Genomic DNA, 27,595 nt, shown 5'->3' on the forward strand with positions numbered 1-27,595 from the left:
GACCTCCTGCAACTCCAGCCCCGGGGATCCCACACCCTGGCCTCCATGAGCACCCAAACTCACATGCACAGACAGAGACATACATAAATAATAAAAGTAGATCTTTAAAAAAGAAAAAGTTAAGCCAGGTGTGGTGGCTCATGCCTTTAATCCCAGCACTCGGGAGGCAGAGCCAGGGGGATCTCTGAGTTCGAGGCCAGCTTGGTCTACAGAGTGAGTTCCAGGATGGTCAGGGCTACACAGAGAAACCCAGTCTCCAAAAACCAAAAGGAAAGAAAGAAAGGAAAGAAAGGAAGGAAGGAAGGAAGGAAGGAAGGAAGGAAGGAAAAAAGAAAAAAAGGAAGAAAGAAAGAAAAAAAGAAAGGAAGAAAGAAAGAAAGGAAGAAAGAAAGGAAGAAAAAAAGAAAGAAAGAAAGAAAGAAAGAAAGAAAGAAAGAAAGAAAGAAAGAAAGAAAGAAAGAAATCTTTTTTCCTACCATGGCCTCTCCAGTGCTGAGATTACAGATGTGCACCTCCACGTCCAGCCTTCCCAAATTAGGTTTGCCATCTCCCCCAGCATCTTCTCCTGTCAGCCTTAGACTAACTAGTACAGACTAACCACCAGCCACTCAGGAACACCTCGTCCTCTCATACCCAACTACAACAAAGAGAGCAGCTGGGCACGGTAGCTTAGGCCTTTAATCTCAGTGTTTGAGAATCGAAAACATGAGAGTTGCTATGAGCTCAAGGCCAGTCTGGGCTGCATGGTGAGCTCTTGGCTCGGCAAACAAAGCAAAGAGAAACAGCACAAGTGCTAGTTGAAGCTGTACACCCTGGGATGAAATGCTAACGAGGCGGAGGCCAGAGGATCGAGGGTTTGAGGCCACCCTGGGCTACACATTAAAAGAAAAAAAAGTGCAAGCAAGGACTTAAGAAATAACCCCAAAGAAACATTCTAGAACCATGGGGCTGCAAGTCCTTCCCCTCTGCTTACAGCTGATCAGACACAGAAGGCTGGGGTATGCAGTTGCTAGACATGTATTAATCTAGAATATTGTTAGAAAAGCAAAGAAGGATGATGGGCAGGCATGGTGGTGGGTGGCTTTATGCCTAAATCCAGGAGTTGAAGGACAGCTTGGCCTACAAGGCCAGACTCTGTCTGGGCTAGGGAGGGTAGATTTCGGTGAAAGGTTAGCGGTTTATATCACTATCTCTTGGATACAGTGTAAATCTACCCCTCTAATTTATACCAACTGCTGTTTCCTACTTATTTTCTGGCTCTAGGATGGTCCTTCTCTAATCACCCTACTAATCAGCTGCCAGATATCTTTCTGAAACGCAAATTGGATCCTACAACTTCCCTGTTCCAAATCAAGTAGTTGAGAAATAGAGCCTAGAATCCCCCAGTGAGGGGCTGGGGTGTGGCTCAGTGGTAGAGCACCTGCCTAGAATTCCCCAGTGAGGGCCTGGGGTGTGGCTCAGTGGTAGAGCTCCTGCCTAGAATCCTCCAGTGAGGGGCTGGGGTGTGGCTCAGTGGGAGAGCACCTGCCTAGAATCCCCCAGTGAGGGGCTGGGGTGTGGCTCAGTGGGAGAGCACCTGCCTAGAATCCCCCTGTGAGGGGCTGGGGTGTGGCTCAGTGGTAGAGAGCTTGCATGACGTGTACAAGCCCTACGTTCAATCCTCAGTTCTGTAAAATAAAAACCCATGTGGTCATTTCTTGTTGCTTCTTCCATATGAAGGACCAAACTTAGCTGCATGACACTCAGGTCGGGTCGCGCCCCCTCCATTTAGAATGCCTCCCACCCCACTGCCACTCTGGCCCCATCTCTACTGCAGCCTTTTTAAACCAGGCTGGGTATTTTTGAGTTCCTGCCACCTGTGCTGGGCCAAGGACTTCCTGTGTAGCCAAAGCATTTGGTTATCTGGCAGAAGGCAGGATGAGACCTGGGCCAGCAAGAAACAGACTCTCACAAGATGCCAAGTGTAGATAGAATATGTCTGCTCAGCAAAGCAGCTGCTATCTCCACCAGATCAGCCGTGCCTGCATGCAAATTCATCACAACTGGGCCTGTGGGCTGTTGACACTGTTTCGTGGAAGAGGGAATGGGGAGGGTCATTGGGCCCTTGGGTTCCCCACTTCTTTCCAGGCATGTGGAATGGGAAAATCGAGTCTTGCAAGTTGTCCTGTGACCTTCACAGGCAAACTGTGGCACATGAGTGTGTGTATCTGTGTGTGTGTGTGTGTGCATGTACTTGCGATCGTGTATGAGCACACTCACACACACAATCAACCAATCAATTCATCAATATGATTTAAAACACACTGGAGGGGGGCTAGAGTGGCTCAGTGGTTGTGGCATGGGCACACCTGCACTCATACACTCATAGCATGCACACAGACACACACACACCCGTAGCACATACACACACTCACACACATGCACTCACACCCTCGTAGCATGCACACAGACACACACACACACACATAGCACATACACACACTCACACTCATGCACTCACACACTCATAGCATGCACACAGACACATACAAACACACCCATAGCACATATGCACACACCCCCACACTCACACTCATGCACTCACACACTCATAGCATGCACACAGACACATACATACACACACAGCCATAGTACATATGCACACTCACACACATGCATTCACACACCCACAGCACTCACATGGCTGCTCTTCCAGGGGATCTGGGTTTGATTCTCAGCACTTACATGGCAGCTCACAACTGCCGGTAACTCCAGTTCCAGGGGATCCCTCTTCTGGCCTTTGTAGGTACAGGTACCAAATGTATATATGGTGCATAAATATACATGGAGACAATGTATATTTGTGCACCATATATACATAATAAAAATAAAAACATTTTAAAATACAGAACAATTAAAGTTACAGTAAGAATAAAAACATTTACCCTAATATCAGCACTTTTCACACAATTTGATTCAAATATCAGTGATCAGTTGCTGGCTGAGTGATCTTGGACAACTCATTAACTTTATCTTTTCTTTTGCTTTGTGTTTTTAAAAGAAGAGTTTTTTATTTAATGTGGGTGAGTTTCTTGCCTGTGTGTATATCTGTGCACCGGGTGCATGCCTGATGCCCAGGGAGGTCAGAAAAGGGGTCAGGTCCCCTGGAACTAGAGTTATGAATGGTCGTGAACCCCATATGGGTGCTGGGAATTGAACCCAGGTCCTCTGCAAGAGCAACAAGCACTCTTAACCATTGAGCCATCTTTCCAGCCTGCTTTTCTTACTTTTTGAGACAGGATGTTGCTGTGTAGCCAGGCTGAGCTTGAACGTACAATCTTCCTGCACAATGCTTCTGAGCGCTGGGGTGGCAGATGTGCACTACCATGCTCAATTCGTCCTTAAACTTTCTTTGCCTTTGTTGTTGGAAAATCATGCTCATAATTGGCTTGCTTTAAGGAGTAAACAAATTTGTGTTTGTAAAGCCTTTATAGAAATTCTGGGCACACAGTAGACACTGTTGTTTCCTTAGTGAGAAATGGAGTTCCTAGGACTGTGAGATGGCCCAGTGGGCGGAGAAAGCTCATTAGTGCAAACCTCATGACCTGAGCATGAGGAGGAACCGTAAGACAGGAAGCCAAATGCAATGGTGTGCACGTGAGATCGCAGCAGTCCTGTGGGGAGGTGGGAGGTAGAGACAGGAGAATCACCCAGAAGCTCACAGACCAGCTAGCTTGATATTTACGGCGGAGCAATGGAAAGGAAAGCAATCTGACCTCCACAGGTGGAGGGAGAGAACTGACTACCCAAAGTTGTTCCCTGACCTCCATATGCACACCCTGGCATGTGCACACCTGCACTCACACACCCATAGCATGCACACAGACACACATACACACACAATCTCACACTCAGAGTACATACACACTCACACTCAGTGCACACACACAGCACACACAATCCCACATCCATAGCACACACACAGTCACACTCATAGTGCACACACACAGCACACACGCAAATCCCACACCCATAGCACACATACACAATCACACTCATAGTGCACATACACAGTCACACACCCATAATACACACACAGTATCTCACACACACAGTCATACACACAAAATCACATACCCATAGCACACACACACACACACACACACACACACACACACACTCATGATGATAATTACAACAACAATAAAAGAAACATAGCTCATCCGGGCGGCAGTGGCGCACGCCTTCAATCCCAGCCCTCTGGAGGCAGAGCCGAACTCTCTGTGAGCTCAAGGCCAGCCTGGTCTACAGAGTGAGATCCAGGACAGGCACTAAAGCTACACAGAGAAACTCTGTCTCGAAAAACCAAAAGAAAAGAAAAGAAACAAACAAAGAAAGAAAGCTCCTAACAGTTATGGTGATGCACACTGTTGTAAACCTAACACTTCAGAGCCAGAGGCAGGAGGAGTTCAAGACCAGCCTCAAGTCAGCTACATCTACTGAGTGAACTGGAGGCCGGTGGGGCCGTGTGAGTCCCTGCCTCAAACAGACAAACAACAACAATAAAATCACAGAGGGGAACCTCTGCTTCCTTTTCCAGTCTAGTCTGCCGTCGACATGGCTTCTGCTCATAGCCTTTCTCCTAGGCCAAACTCCTCTTTCCACAGATTCCAGCTATCTTTCCCCATGCTGTTCTGTGCGGGAAACCTTTCCTACCTTGTTCACTTATGAGCCCCTAACGTCTCAACAGTTCAACATGAACTTTACTCACATAAGCCTGTCTGGACTCCCAGCCTCCATATCACCTCATTTTATTTAATTTTTAATAATTATAGCCATATATACATATATATAAATATATATATATATTTTTTGAGACATGATTTCACTGTGTGACCCTATATTTTATTTCTGTGTGTGTGTGTGTGTGTGTGTGTGTGTGTGTGTGTGTGTGCCATAGTGTGCATGTGGAGGTCACAGAACAACTTGTAGGAATTGGTTCTCTTCTTCCACCACGTGGGTCCCGGGGATCGAACTCAGGTTCATCAGACTTGGCAGCAGGCTTTTACCCTCTGAGCCATCTTGCCAGCCTTCACCTCACTTTTCATGTGTATCTCTGCTTCCTGCTACATCAAGTTCCTTTAGAGGAAGTGTGTGTTTTATGTGCCTTCCCTTAGCTAGCACAGTTTGTATTGCATACCTCTCATTCAGCAGAAAACTTTTGTTTGTTTGTTTATACAGCATTTTGCGACATAGCCCAGGCTGGCCTTGAACCTACAGTCCTCCTGCCATAGCCCCCTAAATGCTGTTATGATAGGTCTGTGCTACCATACCCAGCTAAAAGGTGTTTCCTGAATTAATGAATGAAACAAATGAGATGCAGTAATTATTTTAACCTACCCATGTCTATAGTATGCTAGAATCTAGGTCAGGTTCCACGACAAATGAATATTGGCCACAGTTGACTGAGGGGTGAATTGTCTTCTTAGTTAGCCAGATGCACCTTTTCCTGCAGCCAGAAGAAAATACAGTACCTACCACTAGATGGACTGCAGATTCCTAACTTAGGCATAACAAAACAGGAAAGCATCTTGTCTGGGGGTGTGGCTCAGTGGTAGAGCACCTGCCTAGGATCCCCCAGTGAGGGGCTGGGGTGTGGCTCAGTGGTAGAGCACCTGCCTAGGATCCCCCAGTGAGGGGCTGGGGTGTGGCTCAGTGGTAGAGCACCTGCCTAGACTCTCCCCGTGAGGGGCTGGGGTGTGGCTCAGTGGTAGAGCACCTGCCTAGAATCCCCCAGTGAGGGGCTGGGGTGTGGCTCAGTGGTGAGAACCTGCCTAGAATCCCCCAGTGAGGGGCTGGGGTGTGGCTCAGTGGTAGAGCACCTGCCTAGAATCCCCCAGTGAGGGGCTGGGATGTGACTCAGTGGTAGAGCACCTGCCTAGAATCTCCCAGTGAGGGGCTGGGGTGTGGTTCAATAGTGGAGTACTTGTCTGGATTTGATCTCAGACACCAACAGAAGGAGGTGGAAGATAATCAGAAGTTATTACCAAAATTATTCCCTCCCCCAGTTTTCCTTTTATCCTCACATCTGCATTTCAGAGCATGAGGAAATACAGGCTCTAAGAGGTGACTCCTGTGTATAGAGAACAGTGACTAACTGAGGGGTCACTTGGGGAAATCTGTCTCCCAGCTCCAGAGTCACCTCTCTCCCCTACACTTCCCACCTCCCAGTAACACCTGGATCTGTCCCATTGAGGGATCCAAATCTGAAGTCAGACACAGCTGGTCATGGTAAGCGCCTGTCACCAGCAGACAACCAATTAGGCAGCTTAACCCATCCGTCTTTTGGCCAGGAAGAGTGGAGTCTTCTGCATAGCGAGTGCATTGATTACTTTTTTATTCGTTTGCTTGTTTTTGTTGTTTGAGACAGGGTTGCTCTGTGTAGCCCTGGCTGTGCTAGAATTTGCTCTGTAGACCAGGCTGGCCTCGAACTCACAGAGATCTGCCTGCCTATGCCTCCGGAGTGCTGGGATCAAAGGTGTGCGCTGCCATTGAGCGGCTATATTGGCTACTTTTCTATCGCTGTGATAGAGCGATAAGTGACCAGGGCAGTTTACAGAAGATGCTCAGCTTTCGGTTCCACAGGGTTAGACACTGTGATGCCTGAGCAGAGGCGTGGCAGCTGGAGCAGTTGAGAACGCACATCTGGAAACCTCAAGGCCCTCCTCCCGGAGACAGACTTCCTCCAGAGCCACACCTCCCAATCCTGCCAGAACAGCCATCCACGGAGGAACCAATATTCCAATGCCCAAATCTTATGGCAGACACATGACTCAACCCTCCAACAATGAGTAAGTAGAGACATTTTCAGAAGTGCATGGCTGTCACAGTGTCCTCTTCCTGCACCACCTCTGGCAGCAGGTGGGAGTGTGTCCAATGTGCACATGCATTCAGTGTACCTGTGTGCACATATACTAGTACACACCAACACGTATACATGGACACATGGGTTACCTAGAGTCTCTTGGACACTCCAGGTGATCAAAGTCATTCCTTAACTGTCACTGTCAAAATTGGTATGTCCGTGGTACCAGAGACCCTCAAGAACTTAGGGACCTTTCAGAAAATGGACTTTGTGAGCACATGTGGCGTTCTGTGTGTATGCACTCGAGTGTTCATTTGCATGTGCACGTGTGTGTGTGTGTGTGTGTGTGTGTGTGTGTGTGAAAGAGAGAGGTCCATGTTAAGTGTCTTTTTCAATCATCCTTTACCTTAGTTTTTGAGACAGGATCTCTCACTGAACCTGGGGAGCATGGATTCAGTGAGACTGGCCAGCCCACAAGCCTCTTGGGATCTTCCTGTCTCTATCTGCCCCCCCCCCACCATGGGGTCACAAGCTGCCACACTTGGATTTTCACATGAGAGCTAGGAATCCAAACTCAGGTCCTCACGCTTTGCCAACTGGGCCATCTCCTCCACTTCTTTTTTCTGTTCTGTCTTATTTATTTAGTTTTTTGAGACAAGGTTTCTCTAAGTCCTACATAGCACAGATCACTTCCCACATACTATCCTGCCACAGCCTTCAAAATGCTGGAAAGACAGGCACTTGCCACGACACCCTGCAAAGAACAGGACTTTCTGGTGAATGACATTAGATCACAGGCCTCTGGGTAGGGAGGTGAGTCAACAGGGCTTACTGGAGTGCTGAGAGCATGGGAAATAGTCTTCACCAGGGAACAGCAAGTCGGTTAGTTATTCAATACCGAATCGTCGGCCCTGAAAACCTGTGTACAATAACATACAGACCGAACAGGTTATATTTAGGAATATATACATATATACATACACCCCCCCCTGAAAAAAGGCCATAGATTTGAAAGAGAGCAAGGAGAGGTATATGGGAGAGTCTGGAGGGAAGAAGGGAAAGGAGAAAATTATGTAGTGTATTAGAATCTCAAAAATAAAAGAAACAGAGGCTGGAGAGATGGCTCAATGGTTAAGAGCACTGGCTGCTCTTTCAGAGGACCTGGGTTCAATTCCCAGCACCCACATGGCAGTTCCTAACTGTCTGTAATTCCAGTTCCTGGGGACCTAACACTCTTGGCAAAACACCAATGCACATAAAATAAAAATAAATAAAAGAAACAGTAAGTTTGCTGGGTTAGCCAGTGCCTACATGTAAACATGTGAACACACACGAGTTATAATATGTGTTATGTACAAAGTCAAGAACCCGGGGAATGGTGGAAGGAAAAACGGCCATCAGAAAGACGAAGGGGACGGGGCTGGAGACATGGTTCAGTTGGCAGAGTTCATATCTAATAGGCATGAAGCCCTGGGTTCCAGCTCCGGAGCCTCACAAACTGGGGTTCTGGCATAGGCTTTGTAATGCTGGCACTCTGGAAGTGGAGGTAGGGAGGTCACAAGTTCAAAGTCATCCTCAGATACATAATGAGTTTGAGCATCGTCTGGGCTAAATGAGACCCTGCCCCAAATAAAAGAGAATAAACCAGTTGTTGTGGCACCTGAAGCAGAGGCCAGCCTGGTCTACAAAATAAATAAGCCCAAAGACAGAGGTGGAAAGCACAGGGAGAGATGGAGAGAAATACTCCTCTGGTTCCTCTCTCTACCCTCCCATCTCCCCGGTCTTTCTAGGATTGCATTTAGGCTGAATGTGGTAGACTCTGACTCAGGAGTCTAGGGATGGACAGCTCTGGCGACCTCTTCTTCATTTGCATTAAAAAAGACCAAAAAACAATAACCAACCAACCAAACAAACAAAAAACCACTAAGGAAACAGGGGTCCCACGCCATCAGGGGTCCCGTCCCCTCCGTCACCCTGTGGAGTCCGAGTCCCCATCTCTTCCCTACTTTCTCTCTGTGTTGAACCAGTCTCTGGGGCTCCCGCTGTTGGACCCTCACCCCCTCCCAACCTCGGCGTGAAGAAGCGGCTGCCCCTTTAAAGCGGCGGCCCCCAGCCGGGTTATTGTCTCTCTTCGTAACCAATCGGCCGCGCCGTTGGGGGCAGGGGATCCGGCCTCCTGATTGGCCGCCGCTGCGCCCCGCCCCGCCCGGATCCCGGGAGCTGTCCGGCCGCCTCGGTGCTGATCCCGCCGCCGCCCACGGGCCGCGAGCCGCGGAGAGAGGGCACTATGAGCGGGGGCGTCTACGGCGGAGGTGAGGCGGCCTGGGGCACCGGGCTCTCGGCCTGGTCTCCAGCCCTGCATCCCGAACCCGCGCGTCCCAAGCCCTGAGCATCCCCGGGCCTGTCACCTCCGTACTGCATCAGGTCCAGCCTGAGGTTTGGGTCTCCCGCTACTTCTGCTCTCCATTCTTTTCGGGTTCCCAAGCGTGCACGGCCCCCCGCCCCACGGCCCCTGGGCCTTTCTTCTCCCTGCCAGGCCACTAGGCAAGAGGGGGAACTTTGGTGGCTTTGACCCTCCACTTCCAGGACGCCCTGAAGTCCAGGTGGATCTCCCACCTACTCCATGCTGAAGTTCAAACTGTGGTTATACCCCCAGACTCCTCTCCAAGCTGTTTAGGGGGACAGTCTGAGAGAGGTCTCCTCACACACCTGTCTCCTTGCACAGATGAGGTGGGGGCGCTCGTCTTTGACATTGGCTCCTTCTCAGTCCGAGCTGGGTACGCTGGGGAGGACTGCCCCAAGGTGAGCCTTCCAGTCCCCTCCCCAAATCCCTGGGGCTGGGACACCCTCTGCCAGGCGGGTCAGCTCGCACAGTTCAATCCAAGTAGCTCACCTGAGTGGAGGGGAGGAAGCCAAGGGGTGGCTGAGGGCCTTAAGTACAGTTGGACAAGGGACTAGACTAAGGGGTGATCCAGCTGGGCATGGTAGCACTCAGCACTCAGCATGGTAGCACACCCCTTTCATCCCAGCACTCAGGCAGAGACATGAGGATCTCTGTAAGTTCGAGACCAGCCTGGTCTACACAGAGATTTCCAGGCCGGTTGGGGTTTCACGGTGAGACCCTGTCTCCAAAAAAGGAGGGAGTAACCTGGCTTCCCCCTCATGTTCCTCATTCCCAGGCTGACTTCCCCACCACTGTGGGGCTGCTGGCCGCAGAAGAGGGGGGAGGGCTGGAGCTGGAGGGGGAGAAAGAGAAGAAAGGGAAGATTTTCCACATCGACACCAACGCCCTGCACGTGCCTCGGGATGGAGCAGAGGTCATGTCGCCCCTCAAGAATGGCATGAGTAAGGGGCCCCCACCCACCACCTTCTGAGGCAGACGGGGAGCCCTGCCCCCGACGTGTGGACACAGATCTCCACACCCACAGAGTCCTGCTTGCTGCTGCCCAAGTCCCAAGAACTTCCTCATTGCTCCCAACAGGGGTCTCAGACCAGGACCCCCCCCCAAGAATTCTGGAACTTAAGGGAGGGGGTGCTTGTCAGCTGAAGTTGGACTCCCTACCTCTCGACTTGGCCTTCCTCCCCCCTTTACTTCCTGTCTCTGATCCCTGCCTCCCTCCCCACCTTCCGGTCTATCTCTCCGTGCTGGTCCTCTGTCCCTAGTTGAGGATTGGGAGTGTTTCAGAGCCATCCTGGATCATACCTACAGCAAACATGTCAAGTCCGAGCCCAACCTGCACCCAGTGCTCATGTCGGAGGCCCCGGTGAGTGCCTCATCCCACGTGGGACCCTGGGTCCCCAGGGACACATCCCTCCCACCATCACCTCTAACTGGGAGCCACTGCTGTCAGCCACTTCACCTTCCTTTCCAGAATTTTCCTTCTCACCCTGTCACCGTCCACCACACGCTTTCCTCCCCCGCCCCACTCTCCATTCCTTCCTCTCTCTTCTGCTCCATCCACTCCATTGCCCATGGTTGTTCACTATACTTAACTTTTTGGTCAATGTTACCTATACACACATTACCACTGTAGCTCAGTTGGTAGAGTGCTCGCCTGGCATGCACAAGGCTCTGGGTTCAATCCCCACTACTGAAGGGAAAAAGGTTAAGCCTGTAATCCCAGTACTCAGGAGGTAGAAGCAGGAGAATCAGCAATTCAAGGTAATCCTCAACTACATAATGAGTTCCAGGACAGCCAGGACTACATAAAGAGATTCATTTATATATATGTATGTGTATATATATATATGTATATATATACACATACATATATATATATATATATATATATATATATATATATATATATATATACCTTTTCCTTGTATGTTTTTTTGTTGTTGAGAATTTCATACGTGCATATAATGTGTTTTTTAAATGACATATACCCCACCCTCCCCTCCGGTTCTTCCCTTATTTCTTGTACCACGTTTGTCTCCCAACTCCACGTGCTTTAAAAACCAAACAGCCAAACAAACAAAGAAGACTGAGTCCACTTAGTGCTGCCCATCTAGCACCGTCTGTATGTGTGTGGGTGTAAGACATCTCCTAGAGCATGAGTAGCTCTCCGAAGCCTCATCCCTAAAGAGAGCTGTCTCTCGGCCTCTCTCACAGCTGTCAATCAACTCCTCAGCTAGGGGTGGGGCTTCGTGGGTCCTTCCCTCGGCCACGCGGGGATTTCAGTTGACTTTTTTGTTTTTTTCCTATGTGCTTTTCACATATGTTTTGCTTGTCTGTCTTCTTATTTGTGTGGGTGGGAGAGGTCAGAGGACAACTTACAGGACTCAACTCCACCGTGTGGGCTCTGAGATTGAGCTCAGACTTGGTGGCAAATGTCTTGACCCACCACCGAGTCCTCTTACCAGCCCCGTTTGTCGGTTTTTGAGACAAGGTCTCCCTGTGTAGCTCATACTGGCCTCAAACTTGAGATCCTTCTGCCTCAGACTCCTGAGTACTGAGCTTACTGGTAGATACTATTGGGACCCATTCCTTCTATATCTCTAAACACCACACTTGAATTACTGCATTGACTATTTAATGTATTTTTAAAATTGTATTATGTGTCTGTGTATAGGCCAACTTGTCTGTAGATGCATCACATGCATGCATTCCCCATGGAAGCCAGAAGAGGGCATCTGATCCCCGGGAACTAGAGGTAAAGGCCACCCGTTGTGGGTGTTGGGAACTGAACTCAGGTCCTCACCTGAGCAAGCTCTCTTAACCATTGAGCCATCTCTCCAGCCCCTTTCTGCGCATTTTAAAAATTGCATTTTATTGTTTTTATTTTGCATATGTGTTTAGGGGTGGGGGGAGGTGAGTATGCCACAGTGTCAATGCGGAGGTCAGAGGACAGCTTGCCAGAGTCAATTCTCACCTTCTAGCCTGTAGGTCCCAAGGACTGAACTCAGGTTCAGGTTGTCAGGCTGAACCATCATGTCCACTCTTGTGTTTTATTTGATGCATCATCCAAGGGTTTTCCACCATGGAAGATGAATAATTAGCTCTTTCTTTCCCCTGTATCATAAGTGCTTTTCACTTTCCCACCTTTAACTACAGTTATATTTTATACTTAAACAAAGGAAAAAAAAAACACAGCTGGGTGGTGGTGCACATCCTTAATCCCAGCACTCAGGAGGCAGAGGCAGTCAGATCTCTGTGAGTTCAAGACCAGCCTGATCTATAAACTGAGTTCCAGGACAGCTAGAGCTGTAACACAGAAAAACCCTGACTCAATTTAAAAAAAAAAAAAAAAAAATCTGAGTTTATGCTCTCTTATATCTTGCAGGCTAATAGGAGCTGAGTCAGGAATAAACCACGGTTACTTTTTCATTCTTAGGCAACTTTTGTCTTCCCCAGATCTAAGAATTGTGGGTTTTATTTTACTTAAATTTTAATTTATCAGTGATACCCTAGGTTACCCATCAGATATCTATGCATTTTCTCAAGACACTAATTCCATGATATATTCTATTTATTTAGTCCTACTGAAGAAACTTCTCTCAGAGCCCAGACATTCCACTCTGGCTTAAATTTGGGAAATAGCTGTTACACTAACCTCTCCCTTCAGCCTTACCTAGGAGAATTTCTTTGTTTTTCTTCTGAGAAAAGCAGGTGTATCTGTACCTTGAGTCCTTTTCTTGACTTGCTCCTTTATTTTCATGGAGCAAATCCTTCAGCAACCACTTAGATCACAGGAAGTATTTCTTCTGAGGCTTGGCGTTGATAGTTTAGCTAGGTATCATACTCCGAGCTGGAAGACGTTTTTCTTCAGATCTTGCAAGCATTACCTTCTGCTGTCCTTAAACATCTACTGTTAATACTGAGAAGTCTTTAACCATCTTACTGTTCCCCCCCAAAAAAAGTAGTTAGAATTTTCACTCTATCCTAAGTGTTATAAAACTTCATCGTGATATGTCATGAGGTTGGCATATTTTATTAATTGTTCTGGAAACCACTGGGTGGGGCAGTAGTGATGCACACCTTTAATTCCAGCACTTGGGAGGCAGAGGCAGGTGGATCTCTGTGAGTTCTAGGCCAGCCTGGTCTACAGAGTTCCAGGACAGCCAGGGCTACACAGAGAAACCCTGTCTTGAAAAAACAAACAAACAAACAAACAAACAAACAAAAATTGTTCTAGAAACCTTTGTCTTTCAGTTAAGTGAAAAAATTTTATGTAATTTTCTTACCTATGTGTATATTGTGTTTCTTATTTGTGTGTACGTGTGAGAGAGAGAGGGGGGGATAGGGAGAAAGAGAGCGTGTCATATTGTACATCAGAAGACAGCTTGCAGGACTTGGCTCTCCTCTTTCGCCATGTAAGATCTGGAAATCAAATTAGGTCATCAGGATTGGTGGCAAGCACCTACTAGCCCATTGAGTAAAAAAAATTTAATTAAATTTTTACTATTTATTTCTTTCCATTTCTTCTGTTTCCACTTTTGGGAAATCCGATTACTTATAATTTGTATCCCGTTTTTCTTATATTTTCCCTTTTGTTTTCCATCATTGCCATTTCTTCTAATTTCCAAGACTTTGTCTTGTCCAACCATTTTACTGAGTGTATTATATCTGCTCCTGTATCCTTAATCTCAACAAGCTCTTTTATTTTCTGTGAATATTCTTTTTAATTTCCGTCTTCTTTTTAAATGACTGGAGCCTGAAAACATCTGAAGGCTATTTTTATTTTCCTGGGAGAGGGATACCGGTGGTTGAAATTAGGGCCTCAAGAATTCTAGGCAGAAGCCCTACCACCAGGACACATCCCTATGAATGTTCTTTTTGGGGGCATCTTGCTCTTGTTTCATGGGTCCAATATCATGTTCCTTTACTAAAGATATCACTAATTTGTCATTAGGAATCTTCCTTCTCCTACACTGTTTTTCCAGCCATATTTTGGCATCCATTTTATTTTGGAAGATGCAAATGGATTGCCTGATTTTGTTTAAAAGTGGTACATTAGAAAGAGAGAGAGAATTCCTGTGTAAGGGGAATGGGGCTTGCTATGTTCTCTGCTGTAGGACTATTTGAGCAGGGAGGTTTGAGGGAAATCTCTGCTTTGGTATCTTTATAAATTTTTTTAATTAAACTGAAAAATTTTAGATTTTTTTAAGTTTTTTAAATTTTATTTTATTAACATTTTTTCATTTATTTTACATACCAACCACAGTTTCCCCTCCCTCCTCTCCTCCTGTTTCCTCCCCCTCCCCCCCACTTCCATCTACCCTTCTCCCCATCCACTCCTCCTCTGTCTCCATTCAGAAAGGATCAGGCCTCCCAAAATGGTTAGATTTTTAAAAATTATTTTATGTGTATGAGTGTTTTGCTTGTACATATGTATGTGTACCATGTGTGTGTCTGGTGCCCTTGGAGGTCAGAAGAAGGTGTCAGATTGCCCGGGCCTGGAGTTATCAATGGCTGTGATCTGTCTTGAGAGTGTTAGGAATTGAACTCAGGTCCTCTTCAAGAGCAACAAGTAAGAGCTTTATGTGCTGAGCTAACTCTCCAGCCCTAAATTACTTTTTAATTAAATTAACTAACTATTATTATTATTATTATTTTGGTTTTTTGAGACAGGGTTTCACTGTGTAACAGTCTTGGCTGTCCCAGAACTAGCTTTGTAGACCAGGTTGGCCTCACACTCAGAGATACACCAGCCTCTACTTCCTGAGTGCTGAGACTAAAGCCATGTGCTACCACCGCCCAGCTTATTTATTGTTTTTTTTTTAAAGATTTATTTCTTTATTATGTATACAGTGTTCTGTCTGTAGGCCAGAAGAGGGCACTAGATCTCATCATAGATGGTTGTGAGCCACCATGTGGGTGCTGGAAATTGAACTCAGGACCTCTGGAAGAGCAGCCGGTGCTCTTAACCTCTGAGCCATCTCTCCAGCCCTATTGTTTTGATTTTTAAAACATCTGTTTTAGTTTGTAAGATCATTTATGTTATTTTTTAATTATGTGTGTGCCAATGTGTCTGTGTGTGGGTAGGCTCACATGTGTGCAAGTTCCCGTGGAGGCCAGAAGACGTCAAATCCCCTGGCAGCTGGAGTCACAGCTGGCTGTGAGCTGTCCCATGTACGTGCTGGGAACCAAACGTGGGTCCTCTGCAAGAGCAGCAGATGCTCTTAACGGCTGAGCCATCTCTCCAGCCCCTGTTTTTCAATGTGGTGTCACATATTTCTACCCCAAGATTCATCTGATTGCCCGTTCCTTAGAGCCTAGTGAAGGCATGGGGTGGGTTGGGGAGGGGGTCCTGAAAATACATGGTATCACTCAGTTCTCAGTACGATATTTTCATTTCCATCCGTGTCAAGGGTCCCACCAGCTCTGGGATGCTCAGACTGACTCTCTTTGAAGAATCAACTTGGGGAGTTTGAATGGACAACAGCCCAAAGACATGGAGTCTGATAAATAGTTTAGGGATCTATTACTTAAATAGTTGACTGTGTGAGCTGGAACTCATTATATAACCTAGTTTAAGCTCAAAGTCTCTATCCTCCTGCCTCAGCTTCCTCAGTGCTGGGATCACAGATATGCATCATTACACCTGGCTGCTTCTGTCCCTGTACAGATACCTGCTCAGGGTGTTCCATAAAAATGGCATCACACAGTATGACTCTGCGTCCGTGTTCTTTTGGGGGGTGGGGATCGGCACTAAGAGGCTGGCATGGCCGTCACGCCTTCTACCTTGGAGCTGCCTGCTGCCTTGCATCTCTGTTTGTTTACTTAACATATTTTATGTTATCCACGTTGTAATACTTATCAGCATTTCATTTTTTTGTTTTGGGTGAACAATATTCCCCTTCAAAGACATACCACAGTTCACATATCCAGCCATCCATTCACGTATCCAGCCATCCATTCACGTATCCAGCCATCCATTCACGTATCCAGCCATCCATTCACGTATCCAGCCATCCATTCACGTATCCAGCCATCCATTCACGTATCCAGCCACCAGCTGTTGTGTGCCAAGATTTCCTCTAGTACTTGTTTTCACCTTCTTAAAAAGGATTATTTCTCTTATTTAATGTGTGTTAGCACTTAGCCTCCATGTCTGTGTGTGCACCGCGGGCGTTCCTGGAGCCTGTGGATGACAGAAGGGAGCATAGGATCCCTATAGGTCGTTGTGAGCCTCCACGCTTGTGCTGGGAACCAAACCTGGGTCCTCGGCGAGAGCAGCCACGGAGCCTTCTCTCCAGACCCTCGCTTTCATTTCTTTTGGGTCCGTAACCAGCACTGGAATCACTGGGTCCCGTGGAACTTCTCTGTTATCTATGTTGAGGGACCAACAGCTACGTTCTGCAGTGGCTGAACCCTTCTACCGGGCCCGCCAGGGACGAGAGGGTTCCAATTTCTCATCAGCGGGTCGCTTTCTAGGCTTTATATGGAGGGCGGTTCTTTGTTTATCGTGTCTGTATGTTGGCACCTGCATGCCATGGCACACATGTGGAGGTGAGAGGTCAACTTGCAGGAGTCGGGTCTGTCCATCCACCGTGTGGACCCTGGGGCTTGAACTCAGGCCGTCAAGCTTGGCTCAGGCACTTTTACCAGCTAAGCCATCTCACCAGCCCCGCTGTTCTGGTTTTTAATTACCCACATTGTCTATGTAGGTGTGAAGTAGGACCTCATTATGCTTTTGATTTGCATTTCTCCAGTGACTAATGACGCTAGATTTGCATTCCCCTAGTGGCACATCTCTCCATGTGCTTGCTGGCTTTTGTAGGTTTCTGTCTTTAAAAATGTCTCTGTTTTCGCTGGAATCTTGAGAGGTGGAAAATTAGATGTTTGTATTCAGTCTCCCGTCGTTACCCAGAAATCGTCTTCTCTTGCATCCTGGCATCTGAGATAACTAGGGTGGGGGTGGAAGCCTGGAAGAGGCTGAGGTGTAGAGTGTACAATAAGGAACACTGAGCCAGACGCAGAAGGATGGAGACTCCAGATCCAGCCCCACTAAGAACTGTGGGACCAAGCCGGGCGGTGGTGGCGCACGCCTTTAATCCCAGCACTCGGGAGGCAGAGCCAGGCGGATCTCTGTGAGTTCGAGGCCAGCCTGGGCTACCAAGTGAGTCCCAGGAAAGGCGCAAAGCTACACAGAGAAACCCTGTCTCGAAAACAACAAAAAAAAAAAAAAAAAAAAAAAAAAGAACTGTGGGACCGAGGCTGTAGCTCAGTTGGTAGAACACTGGGCTAGCATGCAGGAAGCCGTGGCTTCCACTCCTGACACCACGTAAACCACAGGCCCACAGTCCCAGTGCTCAGAGATGGAGGCAGGAGGATTAAAAGTTTAAGTACATCCTCAACTAAGTATCAAGTTCAAGGCTACCCTGGGCTACGAGGGTTCTTGTCTGAAAAAATAAAAACAAAAATCAAAAAAACAAAAACAAACCCAAAACCCAGGGAGGTGGCTCAGTTGGCAGTGTTTGCCACAGAAGCACGAGGACCTGACTTCAACCCCCAGCATCCATGTGAAAAAGCCGAGTGCAGCAACAGACACCCGCAAACCCAGCTCTGGGGAGACAGACCCAAGAGATTCCCTGCGGTGTGCTGGCTACCCAACCTAGCAAAACTGGTGAGCTCCAAGATCAACGAGAGACCGTGCCTCAAAACATAGGGTGGGGAGTGGCTGTGGAGGTACCTTATTCAACTTCTGGTCTTCCCAGGCGTATGCATAGACAGACAGACAGACAGACAGACAGACAGACAGACACACACACACACACACACACACACACACACACACACACACACACTAAACCAACGGACAAACAAATGGGAAAATGACATTCCTAACCAGGCATGGTGGTGTATACCTGTTACACCAATGCTTGGAAGACCCTAGGAGGAAGATCAACAATCTGAGGCAAGAAGTTCAGACTACACAGCTAGATCTTGTGTCAAAATAAACTAAAGTATAAAACAAGATAGGGCTGAGGACACAGGTCAATGACAGAGTGTTTGTCTTGCGTGCACCAGGCCACCGGTTTTAACCCTGGAATGGCAAAATAAAATTGAATAAGTTCCTTGTAGTTCTTACATTGTAAAGATGTATATTGACCTGTTTCCTAGCCTGTTTTATATATATATATATATGTACGTGCATGCGTGTAAGAATGTTTTCATACGTGTATGTGAAATGTATGTGAATGTGTGTATGGGAGTGTTTGCATCGGTGTGCATATTTGTGTCCGAATCCATGCATCTGTTTACATACATCATGTAACACGTTGTGTAGGAAGGTCTATATATGTGTGTTTGATCCTATGAGTGTATTTGTTGCTGTGTATGCCTGCACATGTGCGTGCGTGCGTGCGTGCGCGCGCGCGCGCGCACACACACACACACACACACACACACACACACACCCCACACACGCACACAAACATTCACACAGATACTCTGGCTGTGCCTCCATCCCCTCCCCTCTTGTGCTCTCTCCGCAGTGGAACACCCGGGCCAAGCGGGAGAAACTGACGGAGCTGATGTTCGAGCAGTACAACATTCCTGCCTTCTTCTTGTGCAAGACAGCCGTCCTCACAGCGTATCCTACTGCTCTGCTGGGTGGAGGGCCTGAGTGGGGTGTGTGTGAGATGCGTTGGGGTTCCGCCTGCTTCCCTGGAGATCACTATCTTGGGTGGGAAGACACATCCTTGCACCTCACTAGTGCAGGAAGGCCCCATAGGTTGAAGGCTTGGAGCTGGGGGAAGGGGAGCAGGTTAATGGCCCTTCCCTGTTCCATAGGTCAATCTCAGCAGGAGGAGCTGGGCCGAGTAAACATCAGGGACTGACTGGGTGACTGGGTCGGGACACAGAGGGAAAGGACACAGGTGGCCAGTTAGGGCCATTGTCTTTTTTCAGAATCGGTGGTATACTGAACTCGGTGCTAGGTATGGGGTGACAGGGACCCCAATTTAAAGAGTCCACAGGACACAGGACCATATGTACCTGGGACCCTGTCACTCAAAGGGCTTAAAGAGATGAAGTTAGCATTCAAAGCCTGGGCTACCAAAACCGAGAACAAGGGGCTGGGGATGGAGCCTGGCTGGCCTCGCATGTCAAAGGCCCTAGTTCCCAGCTCCACATACGCTAGGTTAGGAAATGCACTTTGGAGACCAAGGCAGGATGACTGCCTTTAGTTTGAGGCCAGCCTGAGCTACATAGGGAGTTCATAGTGAGACAAATATATATATATGGGGTTCGGGGGCTGGAGCAATGGCTCAGCACTTAAGAGTACTTGCTGCTCTTGTAGAGGACCTGGGTTGATTTACAGTACCAGCACGGGACAGCTCAGCAATGAAAGCAATGGCCGCACAGATATGAGGGTCAGAGTCTGGGTCCTCAGAAACCCGCGTGTATGCCTGGTAGGCTTGATGACCTACATGTAAATACAGCCTCAGGGGGTGGCAGCCGGCAAGAGGAGCCAGAGCACAGAGCTCTGCACTTAACTGAGAGCACTTTCCTGAATGAATAAGGCGGAACAGTGATCAAGGATGACTTTTTTTTTTTTTTTTAAAGCCAGGTGTAGTGGCACACACCTTTATTTATTTTTTTTTTTAAATTTATTTATTACATATACAGTATTCTGCTTGCACGTACGCCTGCAAGCCAGAAGAGGGCACCAGATCTCATTATAGATGGTTGTAAGCCACCATGTGGTTGCTGGGAATTGAACTCAGGACCTCTGGAAGAGCAGCCAGTGAGTGCTCTTAACCTCTGAGCCATCTCTCCAGCCCCAAGGATGACTCTTGACATGAACCTTGGGCCTCTGCAAACACACACATATGTACATGCATACACACACACATACATACACACACACACATACACACACACACATGCATGCACGCACACACACACACGCATACACACCACACGCACACACACACACACCACACACATACACACACATACACACACATACACATGCACACACACACACACACACACACACACACACACACACACGCATGCACGTGCACATATGCAAAAAGAACAAAAGAAAAAAAAGGTAGATCAAAGGGTTATCTTTGCAGACTAGGATTGGCTTTACCCCAAGAGCACAGAGAAGGACCAAGGCCTGACCCAGCTCCAGACTCTCTCACTGTCTGCTGCTAGTTCCTTGACGGACCCATCCCACGCCAGCTTTGCAAATGGACGCTCCACAGGCCTGGTGCTGGACAGCGGGGCCACCCACACCACAGCCATCCCAGTCCATGATGGCTACGTCCTACAGCAAGGTAGGACCTTGTCAGGGCTGCGGGGTGGCCCAGGGAAGCCCAGCTCTGATGCTGCCTCTTCTTTCAGGCATAGTCAAGTCCCCCCTGGCAGGGGACTTCATCTCCATGCAGTGCCGGGAGCTCTTCCAGGAAATGGCTATTGACATCATCCCCCCTTACATGATTGCAGCCAAGGTAGGCCCTCGGCTGCGCCCAGATGTGCCATCTATAGCCCCGGCGTTTGCCTTATACCCACCAGTCCCCTGACCCATGAGATCATGGACCAAATTCCCCAGAAGATCATGAATCTAGTTCCTCATTTTCCAGAGATTGGGACAGGCTTCAGGTCATGGCTGAAGCCATGCAGTCAGCTGATAGATGGGTGAGGGCCAGTGGGATGGGTTCGAGGGTCTGACAGATCCGAATTCTTGAGCCAGATGTGGTGAAGCACATCTGTAATCCCAGCACTTGAGAGGTGGAGGGAGGAAAGCCAGGAGTTCAAGGTCAGCCTTGGGAACATATCGAGCTGGGGGCCAGCCTAAGCCACACAAGTCACTCTCCCTCAAAAAGCAAATAAACAAGGACCAGGGATGTGGCTCAGTTAAGAAGGTCTTGATATGTAAGGAGTCTTGACTTGGATCCTTAGCACCGCATCAACTATGGCTATAAGAAGGCCAGCCTGGATGACGTCATCAAGCCCATCTCAAAAAAAATCTGAACAACAACAACAAAATAACCCAGGTTCAAGTCATTCCTCTGCCACAAAACCCAGAGCATCATATGAAAGCTTCCCAGATGAAGGAAAAAAGCTCCATTGATTAGTGTTTTGAGATGGGATCTCACATAACCCAGGTTGGCCTCAAGCTCACTATGAGACTGAGGATGATTTTGAATTCTCAATCCTCCTGCCTCTACCTCCTGAGTGCTGGGATTATAAGAGAACTACATTCTACATTACACCCGGTTTATGCAGGGGGGCGGGGGCTGGGATGAAACCCAGGGTTTCTCGCATGCTAGGCAAGTGCTCTACCCACTCGGCTACATCCCTAGCCCCTGACTCAGGCCCTTCTGATCATATCTGCAGCGTGTGTTTCACACACGCCTCTCACTCTCTTCACATCTCCATTAGGGAAGGGTGACAAGTCACTCCGTCTCCTTGGAGACAGAGCGGAGCCTCACGGCTGGTCAGCGGCAGAGCTGGCCAGCGCTAGGGAGGCAGATGTGCCCATGGGCTGGGCAAGCACCAGCTGGGGCAGGACATTCAAAAGACTGTGTCCCCGCAGGAGCCTGTACGGGAGGGAGCCCCCCCAAACTGGAAAAAGAAGGAGAAGCTACCCCAAGTCTCCAAGTCCTGGCATAACTACATGTGCAACGTGAGGCTGTAGCTGAAAGGAGCTTCCCTCCCCCCACACCCCTACTAGCCCCTGGTCCCCTGCTGTGTAACTAGAGGAGGTGGAGGGTGTGACTGTGGGTGGACTGGAGCTGGGGGAAGGGGCGCTGGAGATGGAGACAGAGGGCGGCCAGACCTCACCTCTCCCTGCTTCTCAGGAGGTGATCCAAGACTTCCAGGCCTCCGTGCTCCAGGTGTCTGACTCCCCTTATGACGAACAGTGAGTCGGGCTCAGCGCTGCAGGGAGGGCACAACTGATACCGGGCATACTGAGTTCCTGTAATGTTAGCATGCGGGAAGGTTGAGGCAGGAGGGATGGAGAGTCCCAGGTCGGCCTGGCCTACACAGCAGGACCCAGTCTCAAAAACTGGGTGGGGTGGGGGTGGACACCTTGTCTACTACATACAAAGATCCGGGTTCCCTCCTCAGCCACACATCTATGGATCTCAGTGGTACAAGTTTGAAACCCACTTGGAAGTCAGAGGCAAGAGAATCAAGAGTTCAAGGCCAGCCTCTGCTACTTGTTGAGGTGGAGGCATGTCTGGGCTACATGAGACGCCATTTCACAAACCAAAGATGGGGGGGACATGATTGGGGTTCACGGGACCCTCTAGAGGGTAGTCCATAGTCTTGCTCCTTCCTTGGATAGGGTGGCTGCACAAATGCCCACTGTACACTATGAAATGCCCAACGGTTACAACACGGACTATGGAGCCGAGAGACTTCGAATCCCCGAGGGCCTTTTTGATCCCTCCAATGTCAAGGTCTGGCTGGTTGCTGGGTTTGGGTTGGGGTGGGGCTGGCTGGAGTCTTGGATCCAGAGGTGTGGTGGGGGAGTCTGGGAAGGATGATAGGGGTTTGGGGAAGAGGGAGGCAGAGTCCCCGAAGTCCACATCGCCTTTATCCACAGGGCCTGTCTGGGAATACTATGCTAGGAGTGGGTCACGTGGTTACCACCAGCATCGGCATGTGTGACATTGACATCCGCCCGGTGAGGCCAGAACCTAAGGCTGGGCAGAGGGTGCTAGGGCTAACATGGAGGAAGGGAAGGACCTGCTCAGGAGGCTCACCCTTCTCCCTGCTCCCAGGGTCTGTACGGTAGCGTCATTGTCACGGGCGGGAACACGCTGCTTCAGGGCTTCACAGACAGGCTTAATCGAGAGCTTTCCCAGAAGACCCCACCGGTAAGAGCCCACCCGACTCCACCCGGCTCAGGGCGCCCGGATTCCAGTCCCTGCTTAGCTCTTGAAACCCCAAATCCCTCTTGATTCCCCTACATGGAAATGCTCAGAGTTCCTGCCTCTGTGGCTTCCTCCTGCCTCCCAAGCCTTGTCCCTTCCCAGGATCTAGATGTCCACTTCCCCCAGCTCCCTTTTCTCCCCCAGAGCATGCGGCTGAAACTCATCGCCAGCAACAGCACCATGGAACGCAAGTTCAGCCCCTGGATTGGGGGCTCCATCTTGGCCTCACTGGTGAGAGGGAAGGGGCACGCCACTGAGTATTCGGAGAGAAGACCCTGATGGTTGCCCTTTTTTTTTTTTTTTTTTTTTTTTTTTTTGGTTTTTCGAGACAGGGTTTCTCTGTGTAGCTTTGCGCCTTTCCTGGAACTCACTTGGTAGCCCAGGCTGGCCTCGAACTCACAGAGATCCGCCTGGCTCTGCCTCCCGAGTGCTGGGATTAAAGGCGTGTGCCACCACCGCCCGGCGGTTGCCCATTTTTACTCAGCAACATGCACCTAGTCACACCTGTAATCCCAGCACTAGAGAGGCCGAGGCAAGAGGATTTCAAGTTCAAGGCCTGCCTGGCCTACATAGCAAGATCCTGTTGCCAGAGAACAAACTGAGCTGTCCTTCCTAGGTGCCTCCCACCTTGTTTGTTGAGGCCGGGACCCTCATTGTTCTGGAAGTCACTGATTCATGTAGGCTAGCTACCCAGTCAACTCAAATCCTGTCTCTACATCCCTGCCACTGGGATGACAGCACAGATTTTTTTTTTTCTTTACATGGGTTCTGGAGACTTAACAACTCAGGTCCTTGTGCTTCTAAAGCAAGCACTTTACTGACTGAGACATATAACCCCAGCCCTGAAAAAGAAAAAAATGTTTCTGGAGAGAGCGCAATCAATGAGTGCTCCCTGCAGACTGGGGGCTCCCTCGGGGTACGAATCGAGAAGCAGAGAGATTGGTGAGGATACGGTTTGGGTGAGGCCATCAGTGAGTAGAGGGGACATCCTGGAATTTGGGATAGAGGAGTGGCGATGACAGATGTGTCGTGAGCCTCCCACGGTGTGGCCTGGGATCTGCATGGCCAAGGGGGCTATGCCGAGAAGACTGGATCGCCTGTGAGCCTCAGGGATCTGCCTGTCTCTGCCTGCCTAGTGCTGGGGTTCAAAGTGCATGCCGTCATGTCCAGATTTTATATGTGGGTTTGGGGCGGGGGTAGAATCATGCTCTCAGCTACACGGAGTTCAAGGCCAGCCTGTGTTACATGAGAGCCTGTTGAAAGAAAGAGAGGGGATCTGGGGGAAGGGAACAGGAGGGAAGGAGGGGAGGAGAGGAGAGGAAAAGGGACAGGAGGGGAGAGGGGGGAGAAGGCCAAAGGAGAATAGATCTGGGCAAAGCCTGCAGGAAGATGATGAGCTCAGTAATAGACAGAGAAAGGTTAAGGTCAAGGGTATTCAGGAGGAAGTGGCCAGGACACAGCTGGGTGTCTGAGTCTGGAACAAGAGGCTGGGGAGTGGCAGGGAGGATCGAATGAGGTCACCCAGGAAGGTTGCCCGTGAGCTGGAGACACCAGCCTTCAGATGGAAGCCCAGCAGCCATCTGTGAGAAGAGCCAGTGTGAGATGCCCGCCTGTCCGGGACAGGATTCCTCAAGGGCAGCAGGGGTGGGAGCCAGGCCGTGTCAGAATGATGATGTGGAGCTGGCTGTGTGGCAGAGGTGTAGTCCCAGCTCACCTGGAAGCGGAGGAGGCAGGAAGATCCCAAGGTCAAGGTCAGCCCGGGCAACTCAGTGAGACCCTTTGTCAAAATAAAAGGAAAACAAACACAAGGGCTGAGAAGACGGCTTAGTGGGTAAAGCACTTGCTACACAAGCCTGAGGACCTGGGTTCGAATCCCGGTTCGAATCCCTAGAACCCACACAAATCGGAGCATGAGAGCATTTGTCTGTAATCTCAGCGCTCTTAACAGCAAAATGGGAGGAGAAGATAGGAGCAGCTCCCGAAGCTGACAGGCCAGCCATCTTCCAGACAGAGTGCCTCAACATAGAAAGGAGAGGACAGACACCCGAGGTTGCCCTCTGTCCTCCATATGTCCACGTGAGCCGATCATCACACATGCAAACACAGGCACAGATGAACAAAGAACTTTTGTTTTGTTTTGTTTTGTTTTTGTTTTTGTTTTTGTTTTTTTTTTTTGTTTTTTCGAGACAGGGTTTCTCTGTGTAGCTTTGTGCCTTTCCTGGCACTCACTTGGTAGCCCAGGCTGGCCTCGAACTCACAGAGATCCACCTGGCTCTGCCTCCCGAGTGCTGGGATTAAAGGCGTGCGCCACCACCGCCCGGCCGAACAAAGAACTTTTAATCCCCCAGTGAGGGGCTGGGGTGTGGCTCATGGTAGAGCACCTGCCTAGAATCCCCCAGTGAGGGGCTGGGGCGTGGCTCAGTGGTAGAGCACCTGCCTAGAATCCCCCAGTGAGGGGCTGGGGTGTGACTCAGTGGTAGAGCACCTGCCTAGAATCCCCCAGTGAGGGGCTGGGGTGTGGCTCAGTGGTTAGAGCACCTGCCTAGAATCCCCCAGTGAGGGGCTGGGGTGTGGCTCAGTGGTTAGAGCACCTCCCTAGAATCCCCCAGTGAGGGGGAGGGGTACAGGTGAGAGACATGGAGGTAAGAAGGAACAACAGGTGTAGAGGCGTGTGGGGTGACGCCAGGCTCTCCTGACAGCGTATGTTGCCCCTTTCTCCCAGGGCACGTTCCAGCAGATGTGGATCTCCAAGCAGGAATACGAGGAGGGAGGGAAGCAGTGCGTGGAGCGGAAGTGCCCCTGAGGTTGACCCCTCCCTCTCCGCAAACACCCACCCACCCCCTCCAGAGGGGCGTTCTACCAGCCAGGCCTCCGAAAGCGCTGAACCCTCCATCTCCCACTGCCCTCTCCTCTCTTACCCACACCTTCTTAGACTGTGATGTTTCTGAGTTGGAATAAGTTTAAAAAAAAAGTTTTAAGAAAATACAAATAATTTGACTTCCTTGGGGATAGGGAATGGGGCGGGGGTCTGGTGAGGGGGGCCAGAGAGAGTCCCTTCTACGTTCATGCTACACCGGGGCACGAAATTGTTAGGTTTCAGTGGGGTCAGGACCCTGGAAGTTACAAGACCTGAGGACTCGGCGGAAAAGGACATGCGGGGGCGGGGCTCTGGGAGGGGGCGTGCTCTAGTGGGCGTGGCCTAAGCGCAGGCTTTGGGTCTCCCCGGCAGCGTGGTCAAAGAAATCCAGCGACCTGTTGCTAAAGCGAGCTTGGCTGCTGTGTCGTCCCACCCAGGACTCGGCTTTTGACAGGCACGAGGCCGGGGCTGGGGTACTGGTGAGCCCCTACCTCTCAGATCTCTCTGGACCTGGCTGGGACCTGCAGTTTCCCAGGGGAGACCCGGATCGGGAGTGAGGGTGAGGTGGACCCTGAACTTTCCCATTCAGAGCTGCGGGTCCTGGCTGTCTTGGATTTGAAACTGGAGGGTAAACTGAGGCTGTGGCCATTCATCAAATTCTTAGAGAGCCCTAGACCCCCAAAGAGAAACATCTAATTAAGTCCTTTAGTGACCCAAGAGGAGCTGGTTTTGGGGCGCCCGACCCAGAGCTTCCTGACCCCGGGACCCACTCATCGATTTCTTTTGACCTCTTCACCTTATTTATAGCCCTCCCTCCCCAGCACAGACAGACAACTTTATGGTCAGATTAAACTACCGAGTCACCCCCACTAGGCTGCCGCTAGTTTGGGATCTAGCTGAGCAGAGGTCGGGGCAGGAAGATCAGCTAACAGGTCGTTTGGAGGGCTGTATGTTGGGGAACCTAAAAACCCCACAAGGGGTGGAGGGGGACAGGAATTTTCATGATGAAGCTTCCAAGGACACTGAGAGAGGGTGGAATCAGGAAAAAAGGAGGGATCTGGCCACATCTCCCCTTCCCCCTCACTTTCAGCTCCCCTTCCCCCGACCTGTGCCGGGAACTAAGGTGTTCAAAGTCTGCCCTGAGGTTTAAAAAAATTGATTGTTTTGCAGTCAGCCCGCAGCAGTGGGGTCTGTGGAAGGATTGGCAGGCGAAGGCACAGCCCCCTTGTCATCTAGCGTGAGCTGGGGCGGGGTCCGGGGCGGGGGAGGAATGTCCGGAAGGCTGGACCGAGGCCAGACTGAGCTCCCACCCTTTTGGGGAGTGAGGAACGGCCTAGGCTCAGGCTGCCTGCCAGGGCTGATAAGGGGCCCTCTGGGGCTCCCACAAACGGTTTGTCATTGGGGGGGACTATTTGCAGGGTTCAGGAGGGGGCACAAGCATGGACCAACTTTGGGGTCTACTGCAGAGAGCGGTAAGACCACGCGGGTGGGAGGGTTACACACATTAGGTCTTCCTCCATGGTCCTCAGGCCCCTCCCTAATGCGTA

At 49.6% G+C, this 27,595-nt stretch overlaps 1 protein-coding gene across 1 annotated transcript; it reads left to right on the forward strand.

The window, feature by feature from the left end:
- Positions 1 to 9,131: 9,131 nt before the first annotated feature.
- Positions 9,132 to 25,994, forward strand: Actl6b (actin like 6B). Its single transcript, XM_059249670.1, has 14 exons — positions 9,132 to 9,156; positions 9,570 to 9,646; positions 10,024 to 10,189; positions 10,508 to 10,608; positions 18,788 to 18,885; positions 20,487 to 20,581; positions 20,649 to 20,755; positions 21,844 to 21,933; positions 22,109 to 22,170; positions 22,600 to 22,714; positions 22,861 to 22,941; positions 23,039 to 23,134; positions 23,336 to 23,422; positions 25,914 to 25,994. Exons 1-14 carry the CDS (start codon positions 9,132 to 9,134, stop codon positions 25,992 to 25,994), a joined length of 1,281 nt encoding a protein of 426 aa, XP_059105653.1.
- Positions 25,995 to 27,595: the final 1,601 nt, after the last annotated feature.

This window comes from Peromyscus eremicus, chromosome 23, assembly GCF_949786415.1.
Source record: "Peromyscus eremicus chromosome 23, PerEre_H2_v1, whole genome shotgun sequence".
Classification (NCBI taxonomy): domain Eukaryota; kingdom Metazoa; phylum Chordata; class Mammalia; order Rodentia; family Cricetidae; genus Peromyscus; species Peromyscus eremicus.

Excerpts from the sequence above, each read along its gene's own strand:
- Actl6b (XM_059249670.1), top strand. The coding sequence starts at position 9,132 with ATGAGCGGGGGCGTCTACGGCGGAG. Across the intron at positions 22,171-22,599 it reads GACTCCCCTTATGACGAACA|GGTGGCTGCACAAATGCCCA; the intron begins GTGAGTCGGGCT and ends TTCCTTGGATAG. Across the intron at positions 23,423-25,913 it reads GCTCCATCTTGGCCTCACTG|GGCACGTTCCAGCAGATGTG; the intron begins GTGAGAGGGAAG and ends CCTTTCTCCCAG.